At 45.8% G+C, this 18,826-nt stretch overlaps 1 protein-coding gene across 3 annotated transcripts in view; it reads left to right on the top strand.

The window, feature by feature from the left end:
- The window catches only part of CPED1 (cadherin like and PC-esterase domain containing 1), a 299,737-nt gene that overhangs the window by 236,361 nt on the left and 44,550 nt on the right, over positions 1 to 18,826 (top strand). For all 3 annotated transcript variants that reach the window (XM_056573818.1, XM_056573820.1, XM_056573819.1), the window contains one exon: positions 4,288 to 4,405. In XM_056573818.1, coding sequence (XP_056429793.1) covers positions 4,288 to 4,405 — 118 coding nt within the window. The remainder of the gene's footprint in view (positions 1 to 4,287; positions 4,406 to 18,826) is intronic.

The raw sequence follows: 18,826 nt of genomic DNA, 5'->3' as shown, positions 1-18,826 counted from the left end.
AGGTTGAAGATCACTGTTGGGTTCAGAATCTTTTTTTTTCTAGATTTTGCACCTTTAAAATTGGGTGCGTCTTATATGCTGGTGCGTCCTATAGGGCGAAAAATACGGTATATATATATATATATATATATATATATATAGTGGTGTGTAGAACAGGGGCAACATCAATGCATAAAGGACTTGTCATTTTTTCCACAATATGTGTAATATCTTTATTTATAATTATTTAGAATGGTGTCTCAGGCTGTGCAGTGCTACTGGAGTAGTTGTATACATCTGGGACATGGCCCTGTTGTTTGTGTCCTGGTGCGTACTGAATCTCACACCAGAGGATGGGAACAAAGTCTATAGCCAAGTCAGAGATGACAAAACATGCCCAACCCCACTGTCATTTCCCAAACGTCTGAGTGACTTCCTAAATGACTTACCTCTTAAGTCTGCCATGCTCAGAACCATTATTTAAGGGTAATGTGCCATATAATGTCTTAATATACAGTAAGAGAGATTTAATGATCACTTTTTCATGTGACCAATAATCTGCTTAGCGCAGGTATTACTACTATGTGCAGAAACCCTTTCATTTCTTTGGGTCATGATATTTGATTTAACCCCTTCCTAATACAGCAACTTTTAGAAACTGATTTTTTTCTTCCCTGCCTTCCAAGAGCTATAACTTTTAAAGGGGTACTCTGCCCCTAGACATCTTATCCCCTATCCAAAGGATAGGGGATAAGATGTTAGATCGCCACGGTCCCGCTGCTGGGGACCCCGGGGATCGCCGCTGCAGCACCCCGCCATCATTACTGTACAGAGCGAGTTCGCTCTGTGCGTAATGACGGGCGATACAGGGGCCGGAGCAGCGTGACGTCATGGCTCTGCCCCTCATGACATCACGGCCCGTCCCCTTAATGCAAGGCTATGGCAGGGGGCGTGACGACCACACGCCCCCTCCCATAGACTTGTATTGACGGGTGTGGGCTGTGACATCACGAGGGGCGGAGCCGTGACGTAACGATGCTCTGGCCCCTGTATTGCCCGTCATTACGTGCAGAGCGATCTCGCTCTGCGCAGTAATGATAACGGGGTGCTGCAGCAGCGATCCCCGGGGTCCCCAGCAGCGGGACTCCAGCGATCTGACATCTTATCCCCTATCCTTTGGATAGGGGATAAGATGTCTAGGGGCGGAGTACCCCTTTAAATGTTTATGTTGACATGGCCATACAGTGTACCACTTAATATATCAAATACTTGATTGAAAAACAAACTTTTTAAGCTGGATAAATAGAAAAAAATGTAAAAATTTTTGTCACTTTTACAACTTTTTGGAGGTAAGGTTACAGGTGTGATTCTTAATGGTTGGGACTCTTACAGACATCGCAATGTATATTGCTGTGTTATGTATATAATATAAGAACACAATAAAGCACAGACATACGATATGCTGTATGAAGGAGAATGGGTCCTTAGAAATTCTGCTGGTGACCACAAGGAGGCCAAGTTGAAAATGTCCCTGTAATTATAAAAAAATATAGAAATGCCTCAAGATCATGTCATGAGTTTTGATCAGTGGGGGTCTGAGTGTTCATGTATATATAGCCAAGGGAAGAGCGTGGTGATGTGATTTCTGTCTCACAGCATGAGATGAGCCCCACAGACAAAGATCGCAGCAAGCCGAAAAGTGAAGCGCTCAGCTATTGGTGGGGGTCTCTGCAATGGTATGGTCATGGCCATAGTAGTTAAGAAACCCTGCAATAGATTATGTACAAAATATACAGTTTCTGCAAGGGGGACTATACATTGTATCCCCCTTACATTGCTTCCTGTTTAAGATATATTCCTTGAATTTTGGGTCATTATCCTCTTTATTTCTGGTAAAAAGTACAACAACACCTCTATTCCATGTTAGTGAACAATGTGGTAGTAGAGGCCCCAAGCACAAATATGTATTCTGTATTTCCTGGTAAACAGAAGTCATATGGAGGGCTCATGTAGTGAGAATAGGCTTGTGGACACATATGGTGCATTCAGATAGACAAAGGAACAGGAGAGAGAAGTATGTCAGGACTGTGTACATGCCATCACTACACTCAATCTGCTGAACCAGCCATGGATTTGGAGGAAAGACAATTTTGGCACATTTAAAAGCACAAAACACCAGACCTTTTTCCACTTTCTTCAAGAGGACCGGTATTCAGTACAAAGAGAATAGATTTTTTTATAATTTTTTTTTTATCTCAGATACCCTGAGTCCAGTGTTGTTTTTAGTTTCTTGCTATGTCCCTTATTGCCGAGATTTAGTATTATTTGTATTTTTCACTAAATAGTCAGAGGGGTGGGAACTTTATTGTATGTTTTATCAGGTTTTAGTAATGTATTCACAGATCATGTTGTACGGGGGGGGGGGGGGTTCAATAATAATTTATTTTCTCTGAGTAAAGTATCTTTTAGCTGTTTTAGGACTACAACACTAACCATGTACATGCTAGGAGTTGTATTCCTGGAATGTGTACAAATTATAGATGATAGGTGACCCATAATTCTGAGGCATGGGGTTGACAACACTGTACAGTCCTGGAAAGGGGCATGGCCAACCTGTGAGTGGGTGGGGTTTCAGTGGTCCTGAGGCAGAACTTTAAAGACCCGGGATTCTGTTGCGCATTTACCACAGTAATACATATATAGAATGGTGAAATGTAGCATTTACAAGCAGACATCTAAAGTAGCCTTTTTTTTCTCCATATTACAACTGGGACAGCACTTCCCTGCCACTGTAGATTTGTACAATATATATGTCGGCAGAGAGCACTGTGGTCAGACAGAAAGGAAATTCAAAAAGAAAAGAAAATAACTTTCTGTGGATCATATAGCAGCTGATAAGTACTGGAAGGATTACGATTTTTAAATAGAAGTAATTTACAAATCTGTTTAACTTTCTGGCACCAGTTGACTGTCGGCGATCGGAGAAAATTGCATGTCAATTCAGACATGCGATTTTCTCCAATTCCGGGGTCTCTGGTGACCCGATCACCCAGAAAATAGGGCTGATCGGAGCTGTCAGCAACAGCCCCGATCAGCCTAAAGGATAGGAGTGAGGTCGCAAAGCTGCGATCTCCTCCTATCCCCTGCCATTACTCAGAACGGAGTTCTGACCAATGGCAGCGCAGGACAGGGGGTTGCCATGGCAACCCCCCGTTCTGCCCGCCCCTGGATGTCGAGGGGATCTGAGAAGAAGATGGAGGCCGTACCTGCAGGAGAAGATGCCTGGGGACCTGGGATCTTCGCTGGAGCCTGCTGGATCTTTGCTCAGGTAGGGAATCGACAGTGGGGGGGGGGAATTGAAAGTGAAAGTAAATCAATCTTTACTGTGGCAACCACTAGGGGGGCCAAACTGCAACTCTCAGCATGCCCAGACAGCCAAAGGCTGTCTGGGCATGCTGGGAGTTGTAGTTTTGCAACATCTGGAGGGTCACAGTTTGGAGACCACTGTTACAGTGGTGCCCAAACAGTAGCCCTCCAGATGTTGCCAAACTACAACTCTCAGCATGACATTTTTGCAAATTGCTGCTCTACTTTGAAGCCCTCTAATTTTTTCAAAAAGCAAAAATATGTCCATTTTATGATGCCAACATAAAGTGGACATATTGTATTTGTGAAGAAAAATAAAATTTATTTGGAATATGCATTTTCCTTACAATTAGAGAGCTTCAAAGTTAGAAAAATGCTAAATTTTCAATATTTTCATGACATTTTTGGATTTTTCACCAAAAAAGGATGCAAGTAACGCCGAAAATTTACCACCAAAATAAAGTAGAATATGTCACGAAAAAACAATCTCAGAATCAGAATATTCTGTAAAAGCGTTTTCGCGTTATTAATTCGTAAAGTGACGGTGGTCAGAATTGAGAAAAAGGGCTCAGTCCTTAAGGTGAAAACGGGCTGCGTCCTTAAGAGTTTAATGACAGGGACACAAGCTTTTTAAATGGAAATGTTGCTGTCCATCAATATGATGCCAACTAAGTTTATAAAAGCCACAATTAGACATAAGGGAAGTATTAGTGGCATTGTAAACTTTAAATACGAACTGTTTTGTGGCTGCTGGCGAGAATGGATATACACGTGGATGTTGCATTTGTTTATCATTAATTATATTTTAATCAGAAAAATCCTATTTTAATAAACTCTATGAGAGTTAGTTGTATGAGATTAGTATATCAAATATTAAAGTGAAGAAGAAGTTCACAATTGAATACCCTTTTAATATGTGTCATCTCATTGTTTATTTGATAGGATTGCGGTCTGATTATTTATACCGATGAGCCATGTGGGTTACAGGACATTCCAAATGAAACCATTCCTGGGCTTTCAGATTATGGTCAAAGAAAGTGTGAGACTGGAGATGCCAAAGGTACGTGGAACTTCATGTTATAAATACTTTCTTCTTCATGTGCATATAACTATTGCCAATATAATGTATCTTCCAATTAAGGCCTGGCACACTTAGGGGGAGATTTCTCAAAACCTGTGGAGAGGAAAACTTGCCCAGTTGCCCATAGCAACCAATCAGCTCGCTTCTTTCATTTTTATGAAGGCCTGTGAAAAATGAAAGAAGCAATCTGATTGGTTGCTATGGGCAACTGGGCAAGTTTTCCTCTGCGCAGGTTTTGATAAATCTCCCCCTTAGATGTTTGATATTCCATTTTAGGCAGGTAAAAGATGTGACTGGATAAGTAGTAAATATGCATGCAATCGTATTAGTACTAAACACACATGTGATAGGACAAGTACGAAATACACATGTTTCTACTGAATAGTGAAACAAACAAACAAACAAACAAATAAAAATAAGAAAAACACAACATAATAGTCTCTTATGTTCCTATTTATACTGCATAGTTAAAGGGGTACTCCAGTGGAAAAAAATGTTTTCAAATCAACTGGCTTCCGAAAGTTAACCAGATTTGTAAATTACTTCTATTAAAAAAAATCTTAATTCTTCCAGTACTTATCGGCTGCTGTATGCTCCACAGGAAGTTGAGTTGTTATTTTCTGTCTGACCATAGCAAACCTCTCCTGCTCCAGACAGTTCCTGACATGGACAAAGGTGGCAGCATAGAGCAGTGTTTCCCAGCCAGGGTTCCTCCAGCTGTTGCAAAACTACAACTCCCAGCATGCCCAGACAGCCTTTGGCTGTCTGGGCATGCTGGGAGTTGTAGTTTTGCAACAGCTGGAAGCACTCTGGTTGGGAAACACTGGCATAGAGCACTGTGGTCAGACTGAAAATTACTACTCAACTTTCTCTGGAGCATACAGCAGCTGATAACTAGTGGAAGAGTTAAGATTTTTTTTAAATAGAAGTGATTAACAAATCTGTTTAACTTGCTGGCACCAGCTGATTTGAAAAAAAAAAAAAATGTTTTCCACCGGAGTACCCCTTTAACATTTTTAACATTATTAAATGGGCACGGTCACTTTAAGACATTTTTTGATATGTTGTAAAGACATGTAAAATGTTTTCATTGGTCGGGTCTGCGTTCTCAAACCACAACCAATAGCTAAAACTAGTTGGGAGAAGAGTGTGCAAAGTGAGACAATCTTACAATGTAAGTCTATGAGATTGTCTCAGTCAGCTGTAATTTTCTCCTATCTTGTTCTAATGATTGGTCGAGGTCTAAATACTCTGACTCTGATCAACACTTTTGACATATCTTTAGCTCAATTTAAAAAGAACAAAAATTATTTTTTTTGGGTACCTCCCTTCAATACAAAGGAATAAAAAGTTATCAAAATGTTACATTTATTCCAAACTAGTGCCAATAAGTACAAACCCTCTTATAGCTAAAAAAAAATAAAAATAAAGAAATAATAATAATTTATGGCTCCCAGAAAATGAAAGACACAAAAAAGAATTATTTCATTATAAAGATGATTTTTAAAAACATTTTATGTAGACTAATATGGTACTATTAGACAATAAAACTTGTACAAAACCAAGCCCTTGTATGGCTACATTGACGAAAAAGTTATTTCTATTAGAAGGTGGGGACACTTTCTATATGCCTTGAATGGGATCCAAAGGGATCACTTAAGGATTGCAAATGGGATACTGCTGTACTTCATAGTATTTGTTTAACCAATTCTATTGTATTTTTTTTTTTTGTTTAGTTTTTTTTGTTTTATTACCTCTATTTAAAACATACTATTGGAAAAATAAAAATTTTTATTTTTACATTCCAGAACAAAAAATTTGAATGAATGACCAGTGGAGTAAACATGTTAACTGCACATCCACAACTTGTACTATGATCTAATAGCTTCCTAGCACCATTTCAAAAACTAACAGATTGTTAATGTACCTTTTGAACAAAACGTGCAAGCCCACATCAAGGCCACCTGATAAGAGTTGGTCCCCAAACTAACACTGGCATAGCGCTGGGCAGCGACCACCTCCACTGCAACACCACCCACAGCCAAAGCACCACAGCAACAATGTTACATTTACGTGTTTCATCTGTTCATCATAGTACATGTGTCATCTAAAACAAAGATAAAGTCTTAAATATTAATTTATTTTCCAAATACACACAAAATGCATGTGTTCACAAGTGAGCATGTCATGCACTGTCCGAAAGTCCAGCATGCTTTGGCAGGAATATGTGCATGCAGTTACCTGTTTACAATACTTTAGATAGGTGACATGTATAAAATCTATTAAAAGGAGAACTTTAGCAAAAGTTAACTTATCTCCTATCCACAGGATAGGGGATAAGTGGCTAATAGAGGAGGGTCCAACCACTGGTACCCCCGCGATCTCCGCAAAGGGACCACGGCTCTCTGTGAGGAGCGCATGTTGTCTACTTGTAGGCGGCATGCACTCCATTCATTTCTATGGGAGTGCCAATGATCAGGGCCGGTTTTAGACTAAGTGTGGCCCTGGGGAAAATAAAAAATGGGGCTCCAAATTGCGTGACCAAAGATTTTCCTGGTTTCCTCTGTTTTGTGGTACAGAATACACAGCACTAGGTTACTGATCACGCACCATGTGAATACGGCCTGAGATCCCAATGAGGGGAAAGCATCAAAGGCCATAACACAAACGTATCAGGGCCCAAATCTAAGATCAATTGTAAATATTTTCTGTGTTTAAGAGAACGTTCACACGTTCATAACTAATAGTAGGTTTCCACTGCGAGTTACGCTACCATTTACTTGTTTGGGCACATGGACAGTCAGTAATAGTGGCAGATTTGCAGACCCGTTGAAATGAATGGTAGCGTAACCCACAGCGTTTTTTCCGCAGTGGGAAACCGGCTGCTAGCTACGAGTGTGTCAACGTACCCTGAAGAACTTAAGTAAAAAAAAATTTTATCCACTATACTGAGTCTGCCAGAATGCAGAATGAAAATAATAAACTTTAACTAAACTTTCACCGCTCCCCTGATGCCGCCAATATCTCAGACCCATCCTCCAGCCCCGGTCTTCTTCTGGCTTTTGGTAGAATGAGCAATGTCATTGCAAAGTACAATTTATTTCAGAAAAATGCAAAATACAAGCCTCATATGGGTCTTTGGATGAAAATATGAGTTATGACTCTCAGAAGATGAGGAGGAAAAAAACGAAAATGCAATAATAAAACCTGGCTGTGTCTTGAGGGGTTAAAATATCAAATCTCACACCCACTCCCACACAAAGTCTGGTAATGGTTCCACAATGGTACTGGGCAGCAATATATGAGCTGTAATTGAATATTTCTATTGACCTGTATATACTGTGTGTGTGTGTGTGTGTGTGTGTGTGTGTGTGTGTGTGTATATATATATATATATATATATATGTATATAAATACTGCTCAAAAAAAATATACAAACAAAAACAGGCGGGGAAAAAAAAGAAGAAAAAATGAGTCTGTTTTTTTTGCAGATTATAGCCAATAATCTGTGCATAAAATATGCTGTCAAATTTTCCTTTGTATTAATTCAGCCAGTGTTTAATAAGAAATTTATTTCGGGGGGTTTGAGTATTTATTTATTTATATATATATATATATATATATATATATATATATATATATATATATTTTTTTTTTTTATTTTTTTATTTTTTTTTTTATTACTTTTTAATATTTATTTTAGCAAAACACCAGGTACCCTGACACAAATGGCAGTCCTGAGGGCCTTCACTAGGCCCCTTGCTGCCATAGACACCCATCAGCACTGGTGATCCTGTTGCCAGGAAGCTGATGAATGGTCCACAAAAACTCCCTTTATGTAAGGGGTTAATCTACCAGGAGCGGAAGCGTTAATTTCTAACACAAATTTGTTTTCCCTTAGTCCTAACAGCAGCACAAGTGAGGTGTTTCTGCCCCTGTGAAGCTGGCAGGACGGTGGAATTTTTAATTCCGCCCAAGCAATTAACATAATTGAACCCCCCATATAAGGCCTCCTCCCCAGGCCACAGTGCTTTAATAACAAGCAAAATTATACAAACTACAAGGGCGGGAAATTTGTGTGCTGCTGTTAGGACTAAGGGAAAACAAATTTGCGTTAGAAATTAACGCTTCCCTGTCATCCTAACCAGCAGCACAAGTGGGGACTTAGCAAGTAACAAACACAAATAGGGAGGGACTAAGGAGGAGCGGCACTTAGGATGGAACGCCCAAAGGCCAGCTCTCCCATACGTTTGGCATTGACCCGGTAATGTTTGATAAATGTGTTGTGTGTGCTCCAGGAGGCAGCAGCACAAATTTGTTCTAGTGGAACAGACCTTCTTTCAGCAAAGGAGGTAGCAACTGCCCGGGTAGAGTGGGCAGTAACAAAAGAAGGAGGAGTTAGCTCCTGAGCTATAAATGCCTCCCTGATTGCCTCTTTGACCCATCTACTCAGAGAGGGTTTGGAGGCCTTTAGACCTTTGTTCCGTCCTGAAAAAGAAATTGAAAGGTTTTCGGATCTTCTGAGTTCACCAGTTCTTGAGATGTATATCTTGAGACTTCTTGAAATGTCCAAGGAATGGTTAGCAGCTTCCTCAGAAGAGGAAGGGTCTGAGCACAGAACTGGTAAGGAGATAACTTGGTTAATATTGGAAAAGGTTGGTACCTTGGGAATAAAGGTCGGTAAATATCTCAACAAGACTCTGTCTTGTAAAAAGAGAGTATAAGGCTCAAAAGCCGCTAGGGCCTGAAGCTCGCCAATTCTCTTGGCTGAGGTTATAGCCAACAAAAAGGTGACTTTAAGGGACAAGTACCTAAAGTCCACTTGGTCCAAAGGCTCAAAGGGGGGAGAACTCAACCCCTTGAGAACGACAGACAAATCCCATTGGGGAATAGGCCTAAGGACTGTAGGCTTAAGTCTTTCGGCTCCTTTAAGGAACCTCTTGATTAGGAGATCTTGAGATAAAGATCTGCCTAGAGAGGCAGAGAGTGCAGCAACCTGCACTTTTAGAGTGGATGGGCTAAGACCCTTGTCAAGGCCATCCTGCAGGAACTGAAGCAAAGCAGAAAGAGGAGGATCTGCGGCAACTACCTCTTTTTAGCACACCATTGTAGGAAAATCCGATTTATCCTTGTTACGCCGAGCGCTCCGGGTCCCCGCTCCTCCCCGGAGCGCTCGCTACACTCTCCTCACTGCAGCGCTCCGGTCAGTTCCACTGACCCGGGGCGCTGCGATACCGCCTCCAGCCGGGATGCGATTCGCGATGCGGGTAGCGCCCGCTCGCGATGCGCACCCCGGCTCCCGTACCTGACTCGCTCTCCGTCAGTCCTGTCCCGGCGCGCGCGGCCCCGCTCCCTAGGGCGCGCGCGCGCCGGGTCTTTGCGATTTAAAGGGCCACTGCGCCGCTGATTGGCGCAGTGGTTCCAATTAGTGTTATCACCTGTGCACTTCCCTATATCACCTCACTTCCCCTTCACTCCCTCGCCGGATCTTGTTGCCATCGTGCCAGTGAAAGCGTTTCCTTGTGTGTTCCTAGCCTGTGTTCCAGACCTCCTGCCGTTGCCCCTGACTACGATCCTTGCTGCCTGCCCCGACCTTCTGCTACGTCCGACCTTGCTTCTGTCTACTCCCTTGTACCGCGCCTATCTTCAGCAGCCAGAGAGGTTGAGCCGTTGCTAGTGGATACGACCTGGTCACTACCGCCGCAGCAAGACCATCCCGCTTTGCGGCGGGCTCTGGTGAAAACCAGTAGTGACTTAGAACCGATCCACTAGCACGGTCCACGCCAATCCCTCTCTGGCACAGAGGATCCACTACCTGCCAGCCGGCATCGTGACAGTAGATCCGGCCATGGATCCCGCTGAAGTTCCTCTGCCAGTTGTCGCTGACCTCACCACGGTGGTCGCCCAGCAGTCTCAACAGATAGCGCAACAAGGCCAACAGCTGTCTCAACTGACTGTTATGCTACAACAGTTACTACCACAGCTCCAGCAATCACCTCCTCCGCAGCGAGTGGCCGCTTCTGGACTACGACTATCCTTGCCGGATAAATTTGATGGGGACTCTAAGTTTTGCCGTGGCTTTCTTTCCCAATGTTCATTGCACTTGGAGATGATGTCGGACCAGTTCCCCACTGAAAGGTCTAAGGTGGCTTTCGTAGTCAGCCTTCTGTCTGGAAAAGCCCTGTCTTGGGCCACACCGCTCTGGGACCGCAATGACCCCGTCACTGCCTCTGTACACTCCTTCTTCTCGGAAATTCGAAGTGTCTTTGAGGAACCTGCCCGAGCCTCTTCTGCTGAGACTGCCCTGTTGAACCTGGTCCAGGGTAATTCTTCCGTTGGCGAGTATGCCGTACAATTCCGTACTCTTGCTTCAGAATTATCCTGGAATAATGAGGCACTCTGCGCGACCTTTAAAAAAGGCCTATCCAGCAACATTAAAGATGTTCTGGCCGCACGAGAAATCCCTGCTAATCTACATGAACTCATTCACCTAGCCACTCGCATTGACATGCGTTTTTCCGAAAGGCGTCAGGAGCTCCGCCAGGATATGGACTCTGTTCGCACGAGGCGTTTCTTCTCCCCGGCTCCTCTCTCCTCTGGTCCCCTGCAATCTGTTCCTGTGCCTCCCGCCGTGGAGGCTATGCAGGTCGACCGGTCTCGCCTGACACCTCAAGAGAGGACACGACGCCGCATGGAGAATCTCTGCCTGTACTGTGCTAGTACCGAACACTTCCTGAAGGATTGTCCTATCCGTCCTCCCCGCCTGGAAAGACGTACGCTGACTCCGCACAAAGGTGTGACAGTCCTTGATGTCTACTCTGCTTCTCCACGTCTTACTGTGCCTGTGCGGATGTCTGCCTCTGCCTTCTCCTTCTCTGCTGTGGCCTTCTTGGACTCCGGATCTGCAGGAAATTTTATTTTGGCCTCTCTCGTCAACAGGTTCAACATCCCAGTGACCAGTCTCGCCAGACCTCTCTACATCAATTGTGTAAACAATGAAAGATTGGACTGTACCATACGTTTCCGCACGGAGCCCCTTCTAATGTGCATCGGATCTCATCACGAGAGGATTGAACTTTTGGTCCTCCCCAATTGCACTTCTGAAATTCTCCTTGGACTTCCCTGGCTTCAACTCCATTCCCCAACCCTGGATTGGTCCACTGGGGAGATCAGGAGTTGGGGGCCCTCTTGTTCCAAGGACTGCCTAAAACCGGTTCCCAGTAACCCTTGCCGTGACTCTGTGGTTCCTCCTGTAACCGGTCTCCCTAAGGCCTATATGGACTTTGCGGACGTTTTTTGCAAAAAACAAGCTGAGACTCTACCTCCTCACAGGCCTTATGATTGTCCTATTGACCTCCTCCCGGGCACTACTCCACCCCGGGGCAGAATCTATCCTCTGTCCGTCCCAGAGACTCTTGCCATGTCTGAATACGTCCAGGAAAATTTAAAAAAGGGCTTTATCCGTAAATCCTCCTCTCCTGCCGGAGCCGGATTTTTCTTTGTGTCCAAAAAAGATGGCTCTCTACGTCCTTGCATTGACTACCGCGGTCTTAATAAAATCACGGTTAAGAACCGCTACCCCCTACCCCTCATCTCTGAACTCTTTGATCGCCTCCAAGGTGCCCACATTTTTACCAAACTGGACTTAAGAGGTGCTTATAATCTCATCCGCATCAGAGAGGGGGATGAATGGAAAACGGCATTTAACACCAGAGATGGACACTTTGAGTATCTGGTCATGCCCTTTGGCCTGTGCAACGCCCCTGCCGTCTTCCAAGACTTTGTTAATGAAGTTTTTCGTGATCTCCTATACTCCTGTGTTGTTGTATATCTGGACGATATCCTGATTTTTTCTGCCAATCTAGAAGAACACCGCCAGCATGTCCGTATGGTTCTTCAGAGACTTCGTGACAATCAACTCTATGCCAAAATAGAGAAATGTCTGTTTGAATGCCAATCTCTTCCTTTCCTAGGATACTTGGTCTCTGGCCAGGGACTACAAATGGATCCAGACAAACTCTCTGCCGTCTTAGATTGGCCACGCCCCTCCGGACTCCGTGCCATCCAACGTTTTTTGGGGTTCGCCAATTATTACAGGCAATTTATTCCACATTTTTCTACCGTTGTGGCTCCTATTGTGGCTTTATCCAAAAAAAATGCCGATCCCAAGTCTTGGCCTCCTCAAGCGGAAGACGCCTTTAAACGGCTCAAGTCTGCCTTTTCTTCGGCTCCCGTGCTCTCCAGACCTGACCCATCTAAACCCTTCCTATTGGAGGTTGATGCCTCCTCAGTGGGAGCTGGAGCTGTCCTTCTACAAAAAAACTCTTCCGGGCATGCTGTTACTTGTGGTTTTTTTTCTAGGACCTTCTCTCCGGCGGAGAGGAACTACTCCATCGGGGATCGAGAGCTTCTAGCCATTAAATTAGCACTTGAGGAATGGAGGCATCTGCTGGAGGGATCAAGATTTCCAGTTATTATTTACACCGATCACAAGAACCTCTCCTACCTCCAGTCTGCCCAACGGCTGAATCCTCGTCAGGCCAGGTGGTCTCTGTTCTTTGCCCGATTTAATTTTGAAATTCACTTTCGGCCTGCCGATAAGAACATTAGGGCCGATGCTCTCTCTCGTTCCTCAGATGCTTCTGAAGTTGAACTCTCTCCTCAACACATCATTCCTCCTGACTGCCTGATTTCCACTTCTCCAGCCTCCATCAGGCAAACTCCTCCAGGAAAGACCTTTGTTTCTCCACGCCAACGCCTCGGAATCCTCAAATGGGGTCACTCCTCCCATCTCGCAGGTCATGCGGGCATCAAGAAATCTGTGCAACTCATCTCTCGCTTCTATTGGTGGCCGACTCTAGAGACTGATGTGGTGGACTTTGTACGAGCCTGCACTATCTGTGCCCGGGATAAGACTCCTCGCCAGAAGCCCGCTGGTTTTCTTCATCCTCTGCCTGTCCCCGAACAGCCTTGGTCTCTGATTGGTATGGATTTTATTACTGACTTACCCCCATCCCATGGCAACACTGTTATTTGGGTGGTCGTTGATCGATTCTCCAAAATGGCACATTTCATCCCTCTTCCTGGTCTTCCTTCAGCGCCTCAGTTGGCTAGACAATTTTTTGTACACATTTTTCGTCTTCACGGGTTGCCTACGCAGATCGTCTCGGATAGAGGCGTCCAATTCGTGTCTAAATTCTGGAGGGCTCTCTGTAAACAACTCAAGATTAAATTAAATTTTTCTTCTGCATATCATCCTCAATCCAATGGACAAGTAGAAAGAATTAACCAGGTCTTGGGTGATTATTTACGACATTTTGTTTCCTCCCGCCAGGATGACTGGGCAGATCTTCTACCTTGGGCCGAATTCTCGTATAATTTCAGAGTCTCTGAATCTTCCTCCAAATCCCCATTTTTCGTGGTGTACGGCCGTCACCCTCTTCCTCCCCTCCCTACCCCCTTGCCCTCTGGTCTGCCCGCTGTGGATGAAATTTCTCGTGATCTTTCCATCATATGGAGAGAGACCCAAAATTCTCTCTTACAGGCTTCTTCACGCATGAAGAAATTCGCGGATAAGAAAAGAAGAGCTCCTCCCATTTTTTCCCCTGGAGACAAGGTATGGCTCTCCGCTAAATATGTCCGCTTCCGTGTCCCTAGCTATAAGTTGGGACCACGCTATCTTGGTCCTTTCAAAATTTTGCGCCAGATTAATCCTGTCTCTTACAAACTTCTTCTTCCTCCTTCTCTTCGTATTCCTAATGCCTTTCACGTTTCTCTTCTTAAACCACTTATCATTAACCGTTTCTCTCCCAAATCTGTTCCTCCCACTCCTGTCTCCGGCTCCTTGGACATCTTCTCCGTCAAAGAGATTTTAGCATCAAAAAAGGTCAGAGGGAAAACCTTCTTTTTAGTGGATTGGGAGGGTTGTGGTCCAGAAGAGAGGTCCTGGGAACCTGAGGACAATATCCTGGACAAAAGTCTGGTCCTCAGGTTCTCAGGCTCCAAGAAGAGGGGGAGACCCAAGGGGGGGGGTACTGTTACGCCGAGCGCTCCGGGTCCCCGCTCCTCCCCGGAGCGCTCGCTACACTCTCCTCACTGCAGCGCTCCGGTCAGTTCCACTGACCCGGGGCGCTGCGATACCGCCTCCAGCCGGGATGCGATTCGCGATGCGGGTAGCGCCCGCTCGCGATGCGCACCCCGGCTCCCGTACCTGACTCGCTCTCCGTCAGTCCTGTCCCGGCGCGCGCGGCCCCGCTCCCTAGGGCGCGCGCGCGCCGGGTCTTTGCGATTTAAAGGGCCACTGCGCCGCTGATTGGCGCAGTGGTTCCAATTAGTGTTATCACCTGTGCACTTCCCTATATCACCTCACTTCCCCTTCACTCCCTCGCCGGATCTTGTTGCCATCGTGCCAGTGAAAGCGTTTCCTTGTGTGTTCCTAGCCTGTGTTCCAGACCTCCTGCCGTTGCCCCTGACTACGATCCTTGCTGCCTGCCCCGACCTTCTGCTACGTCCGACCTTGCTTCTGTCTACTCCCTTGTACCGCGCCTATCTTCAGCAGCCAGAGAGGTTGAGCCGTTGCTAGTGGATACGACCTGGTCACTACCGCCGCAGCAAGACCATCCCGCTTTGCGGCGGGCTCTGGTGAAAACCAGTAGTGACTTAGAACCGATCCACTAGCACGGTCCACGCCAATCCCTCTCTGGCACAGAGGATCCACTACCTGCCAGCCGGCATCGTGACAATCCTGGAGTAAGCTCTATTAGTAGATGCTGCTCTTGAGTGAGCAAGGGTTCTCAAGACCTCCGAAGAGAGACCACTACCTAGTAGGGTCCTGTCAATCTCCAGGCTGTCAGATTGAGTCTCCTCAGATCTAGGCAGGAGCCTGTTTTGAAACACAAGGTTCTGCACGTGGGGAAGCCTCCAATAACACCCTTGACTCATCCTCATGAGCTGGGTGAACCAGGACCTCTTTGGCCAGAATGGTATGATGGCGATTACTGAGGTCTGGTCTTGCCTGACTTTCATCAATACCCTCGGTATCATGGAAAGTGGAGGGAAAATGTAGGCCAGCCTGAACCTCCATGGAATGGACAGAGCGTCTACTGCCACAGGATTGTCTTCTTTGTAAAGAGAGCAAAACCTGTTCACCTTGGCATTCAGACGAGTTGCCATGAGATCTATCTCTGGCATACCCCACCTCCGGGTTATCTTGTGGAAGATATCCTCGCTCAGGGACCATTCCCCTTGGACTGGAAGACCGCGGCTCAAACGGTCTGCAACTATATTGAGATCCCCCTTGATGTGAAATGCTGAGAGGTGGGATAGATTGGTCTCTGCCCAAGAGAGAATTAGTCCGGTCTCCTCGAGGAGAACTTTGGACCTTGTGCCTCCCTGTTTGTTTAAGTAAGACACTACAGTCGTGTTGTCTGAACGGACTTTTATCGCTTGCCCTAGAACTAGGGGAGCGAAGTGATAGAGAGCTAGACGGACTGCTCTCAACTCTCTCATGTTGGAAGAGAGGAGTCTCTCTTGAGAAGTCCAGGTACCTTGTACCGGAGTTTTGTCCAGATGGGCTCCCCAGCCTACAAGGGAGGCGTCCGTGGTCAGAATGATCCAATGAGGTTGAATCAAGGACTTCCCATCTGACAGAGTTGTCCACCATCTGAGGGATGCACGGACTTCGACAGACAGGGACATCTTTTGTCCAACCCTTTGGGGTTGCGATTCCAGACACTCAAGAGCTGATCTTGAAGTGGACGGAGATGCCATAGGGCCCAAGGTACTGCCTCTGCAGACGCTGACATGTGGCCTAGCATTATCATCAGAGTTCTGATGGAGACCCTTTGGGGAACCATTAAGAACTCGGCGGCTCTTACGACTTTCTCCTTCCTCTCTGGGGTCAGAGATAAGGTCATGTGAGAGGAGTCGATTATGAACCCCAGAAACCTTCTGGAGGTAGAGGGGACGATCTCTGATTTGTCCCAATTTATGATCCAGCCTAAATGCTGGAGAAAATCCAGAGCCAGTTGAAGATGAGACTGCACTACGTCTAGAGATGCGGCTTTTAGAAGCCAGTCGTCTAGGTAAGGGATGATTTCCAGGCCTTTTAATCTTAAGGCGGCCACAACCGGAGCCACAACCTTTGTAAAGGTGTGGGGAGCGGAAGAGATGCCGAAGGGCAGCACGGCAAACTGATAATGCTTTACCATACCCTTTATGGTGACAGCAATCCTCAAAAATTTCCTGTGAGCAGGATGTAAGGGGACGTGCTGGTAGGCGTCCTTGAGGTCGATGGTGACCATCAGATCTAGAGGATTCAGAATGCTGGTGACTGACCGAATAGTCTCCATTCTGAACTTTCTTTTCTTTATGAAACGGTTCAGAAAGCGAAGATCTATGATCATTCGCCAAGTGCCCGAGGGCTTCGGTACCAAAAATATAGGGGAGTATACTCCCAGACCTCTTTGGTTTAGAGGAACCTCCTCTAGGGCCCGTTTCTCTAGGTACAATAGTACCGACTCCTCCAGAATGGATTGTTCTGGTTGAGGGAGTCTTTTTGTTAACAAAAATTTCCTTGGCGGGGGGGGGAGACAAATTCTATTTTGTAGCCCGACCGGACTACTTCTAGAACCCAAGGGTCTTGGATTTCCTTCACCCAAGTGGAGAGAAATAAACTCAAACGGCCTCCTACTGGAGAAAAAACTGGAGACAGAGCTTCTGTCAGGACCTCTGGAGGGGAAGGGAGAGGGGAGACGTTGGTGGGATCTGGGTGAGAGTCATAGCTCAGACTTGTGGTCTTTGCCCCGACCGTGTCCGCCACCACGCTTAGATCTTTGACTTTGGCGCCTCTGGATCCCAGAGGAGCCCTGAGATCTGCCCCCTCGGCCTCTACCGCGGCCACGAAAGGTCTGCATAGGAAGGGACTTGCCTTTTTTATCGGCAAAACCCTCCATAATTCGGTCCAGCTCGGACCCGAAGAGCCTATTGGGTTCAAGAGGCATGGCACAAAGGTTTATCTTGGAGGTGGTATCTGCCACCCAAGGGCGTAACCAGAAGGGGCGTCTGCTTGCAGAGGATAGTCCCATAGACTTTGCGGCCAATTTTAGATGCTGCTGAGTGGCCTCTCAAAGAAAGTCAGCACCCAGTAGCAAGGTGCTGAACAAGTCCAGAATGTCTTCTCTGGGAACATTACCATCGATGTCGGACTGGATCCTTAGGATACGATCCTTGATGAAATTGGCCACCTCATTAGAGGCAATGGCCACCGTAGCAGAGGCTGAGGCAGCAGAGTAATTCCTCCTGAGCAGGGAGTCCACTTTCCTGTCGAGGGGGTCTTGGAGGTTGCTACCGTCGTCCGCGGGAACAAGGACGCGCTTGTTTATCCTGGTAACAGCCATATCCACCTTGGGGGGTGGGACCCAGGCTTCTGACTCTGCCTCGTCCAGGGGGTACATGAGCTTAAACCTCCTAGTAAGGACAGGGGGTTTGTCCGGATGTTTCCACTCAGTGGTCATTAACTTTTTTAAAGAGTCATCCACTTTAAAAACCAGCGGTTCTTTAGGGGTGGATGTTGAGGCTTCCCCTTGATCCGCATCCTGGTCCCTTGACCGGATGGATCTTAGTAAACGCTAAGTTTTCTCAACGGGAAAGATGGAGGGAGAGATGACTTCTTCCACAGTTTGTTCCGAATGGTCTCCCACGGACATAGCTGTATACTCTACTATGGAGGAGGGACTAGGAGATGTCCTAGGTCTCTTGGCAGAGAAGGAGCTTTTAATCTCATTTATTGAGTTCCCCATGAACTCTTTCATCCATATAAACATGTCCTGGATGGTAGGTTCCGCAGAATCTGCCGGAGGACGACATCCAGGACACTTATTATATTCATAGGTGTCCGGAAGAGGAGTGCCGCAGTCGGCACACGTAAGGTGATATTTTTTAGAGGACGCCTTATGTCCGGAGTATTGGTCCCCGGAGGGTGGAGTAGACATCCTCTATAAAGATAGAGAGAGAAAAAACCGTTAAGGAAAAAAATTTTTTTTTTTTTTTCTTTTTTTTTTTTTTTTCAAATCCCACCCTAAGATAGGAAAAAATAGGCGGCACCTATGCAAGGAAGCCTAGTTGAGAAAAAACAAGCTGAATAAAATACACCAGTCTTGCAGTCACAGGTCTAGCTGAGCACAGCAGAGACCCTAACCAGGCAAGAGCTGCCTTATATAGGGAAGGGGATGGCGCCAACTTTGAATAGGCTCCACCCCCAGAAATGAGATACAGGAAGGGAAACTAATTCCCAGGTCACAAGCACTCTTACACAAAATTTTAATAATAACAGCCAATATAAGCCTACCACAGGCTTAGATATAATAAAGAAAAGGGTCCTGTAGACATTCGGAGTGAAAA

Source organism: Hyla sarda, chromosome 4 (assembly GCF_029499605.1).
Source record: "Hyla sarda isolate aHylSar1 chromosome 4, aHylSar1.hap1, whole genome shotgun sequence".
Taxonomy (NCBI): domain Eukaryota; kingdom Metazoa; phylum Chordata; class Amphibia; order Anura; family Hylidae; genus Hyla; species Hyla sarda.
This window is presented reverse-complemented; position numbering and strand designations above follow the sequence as displayed.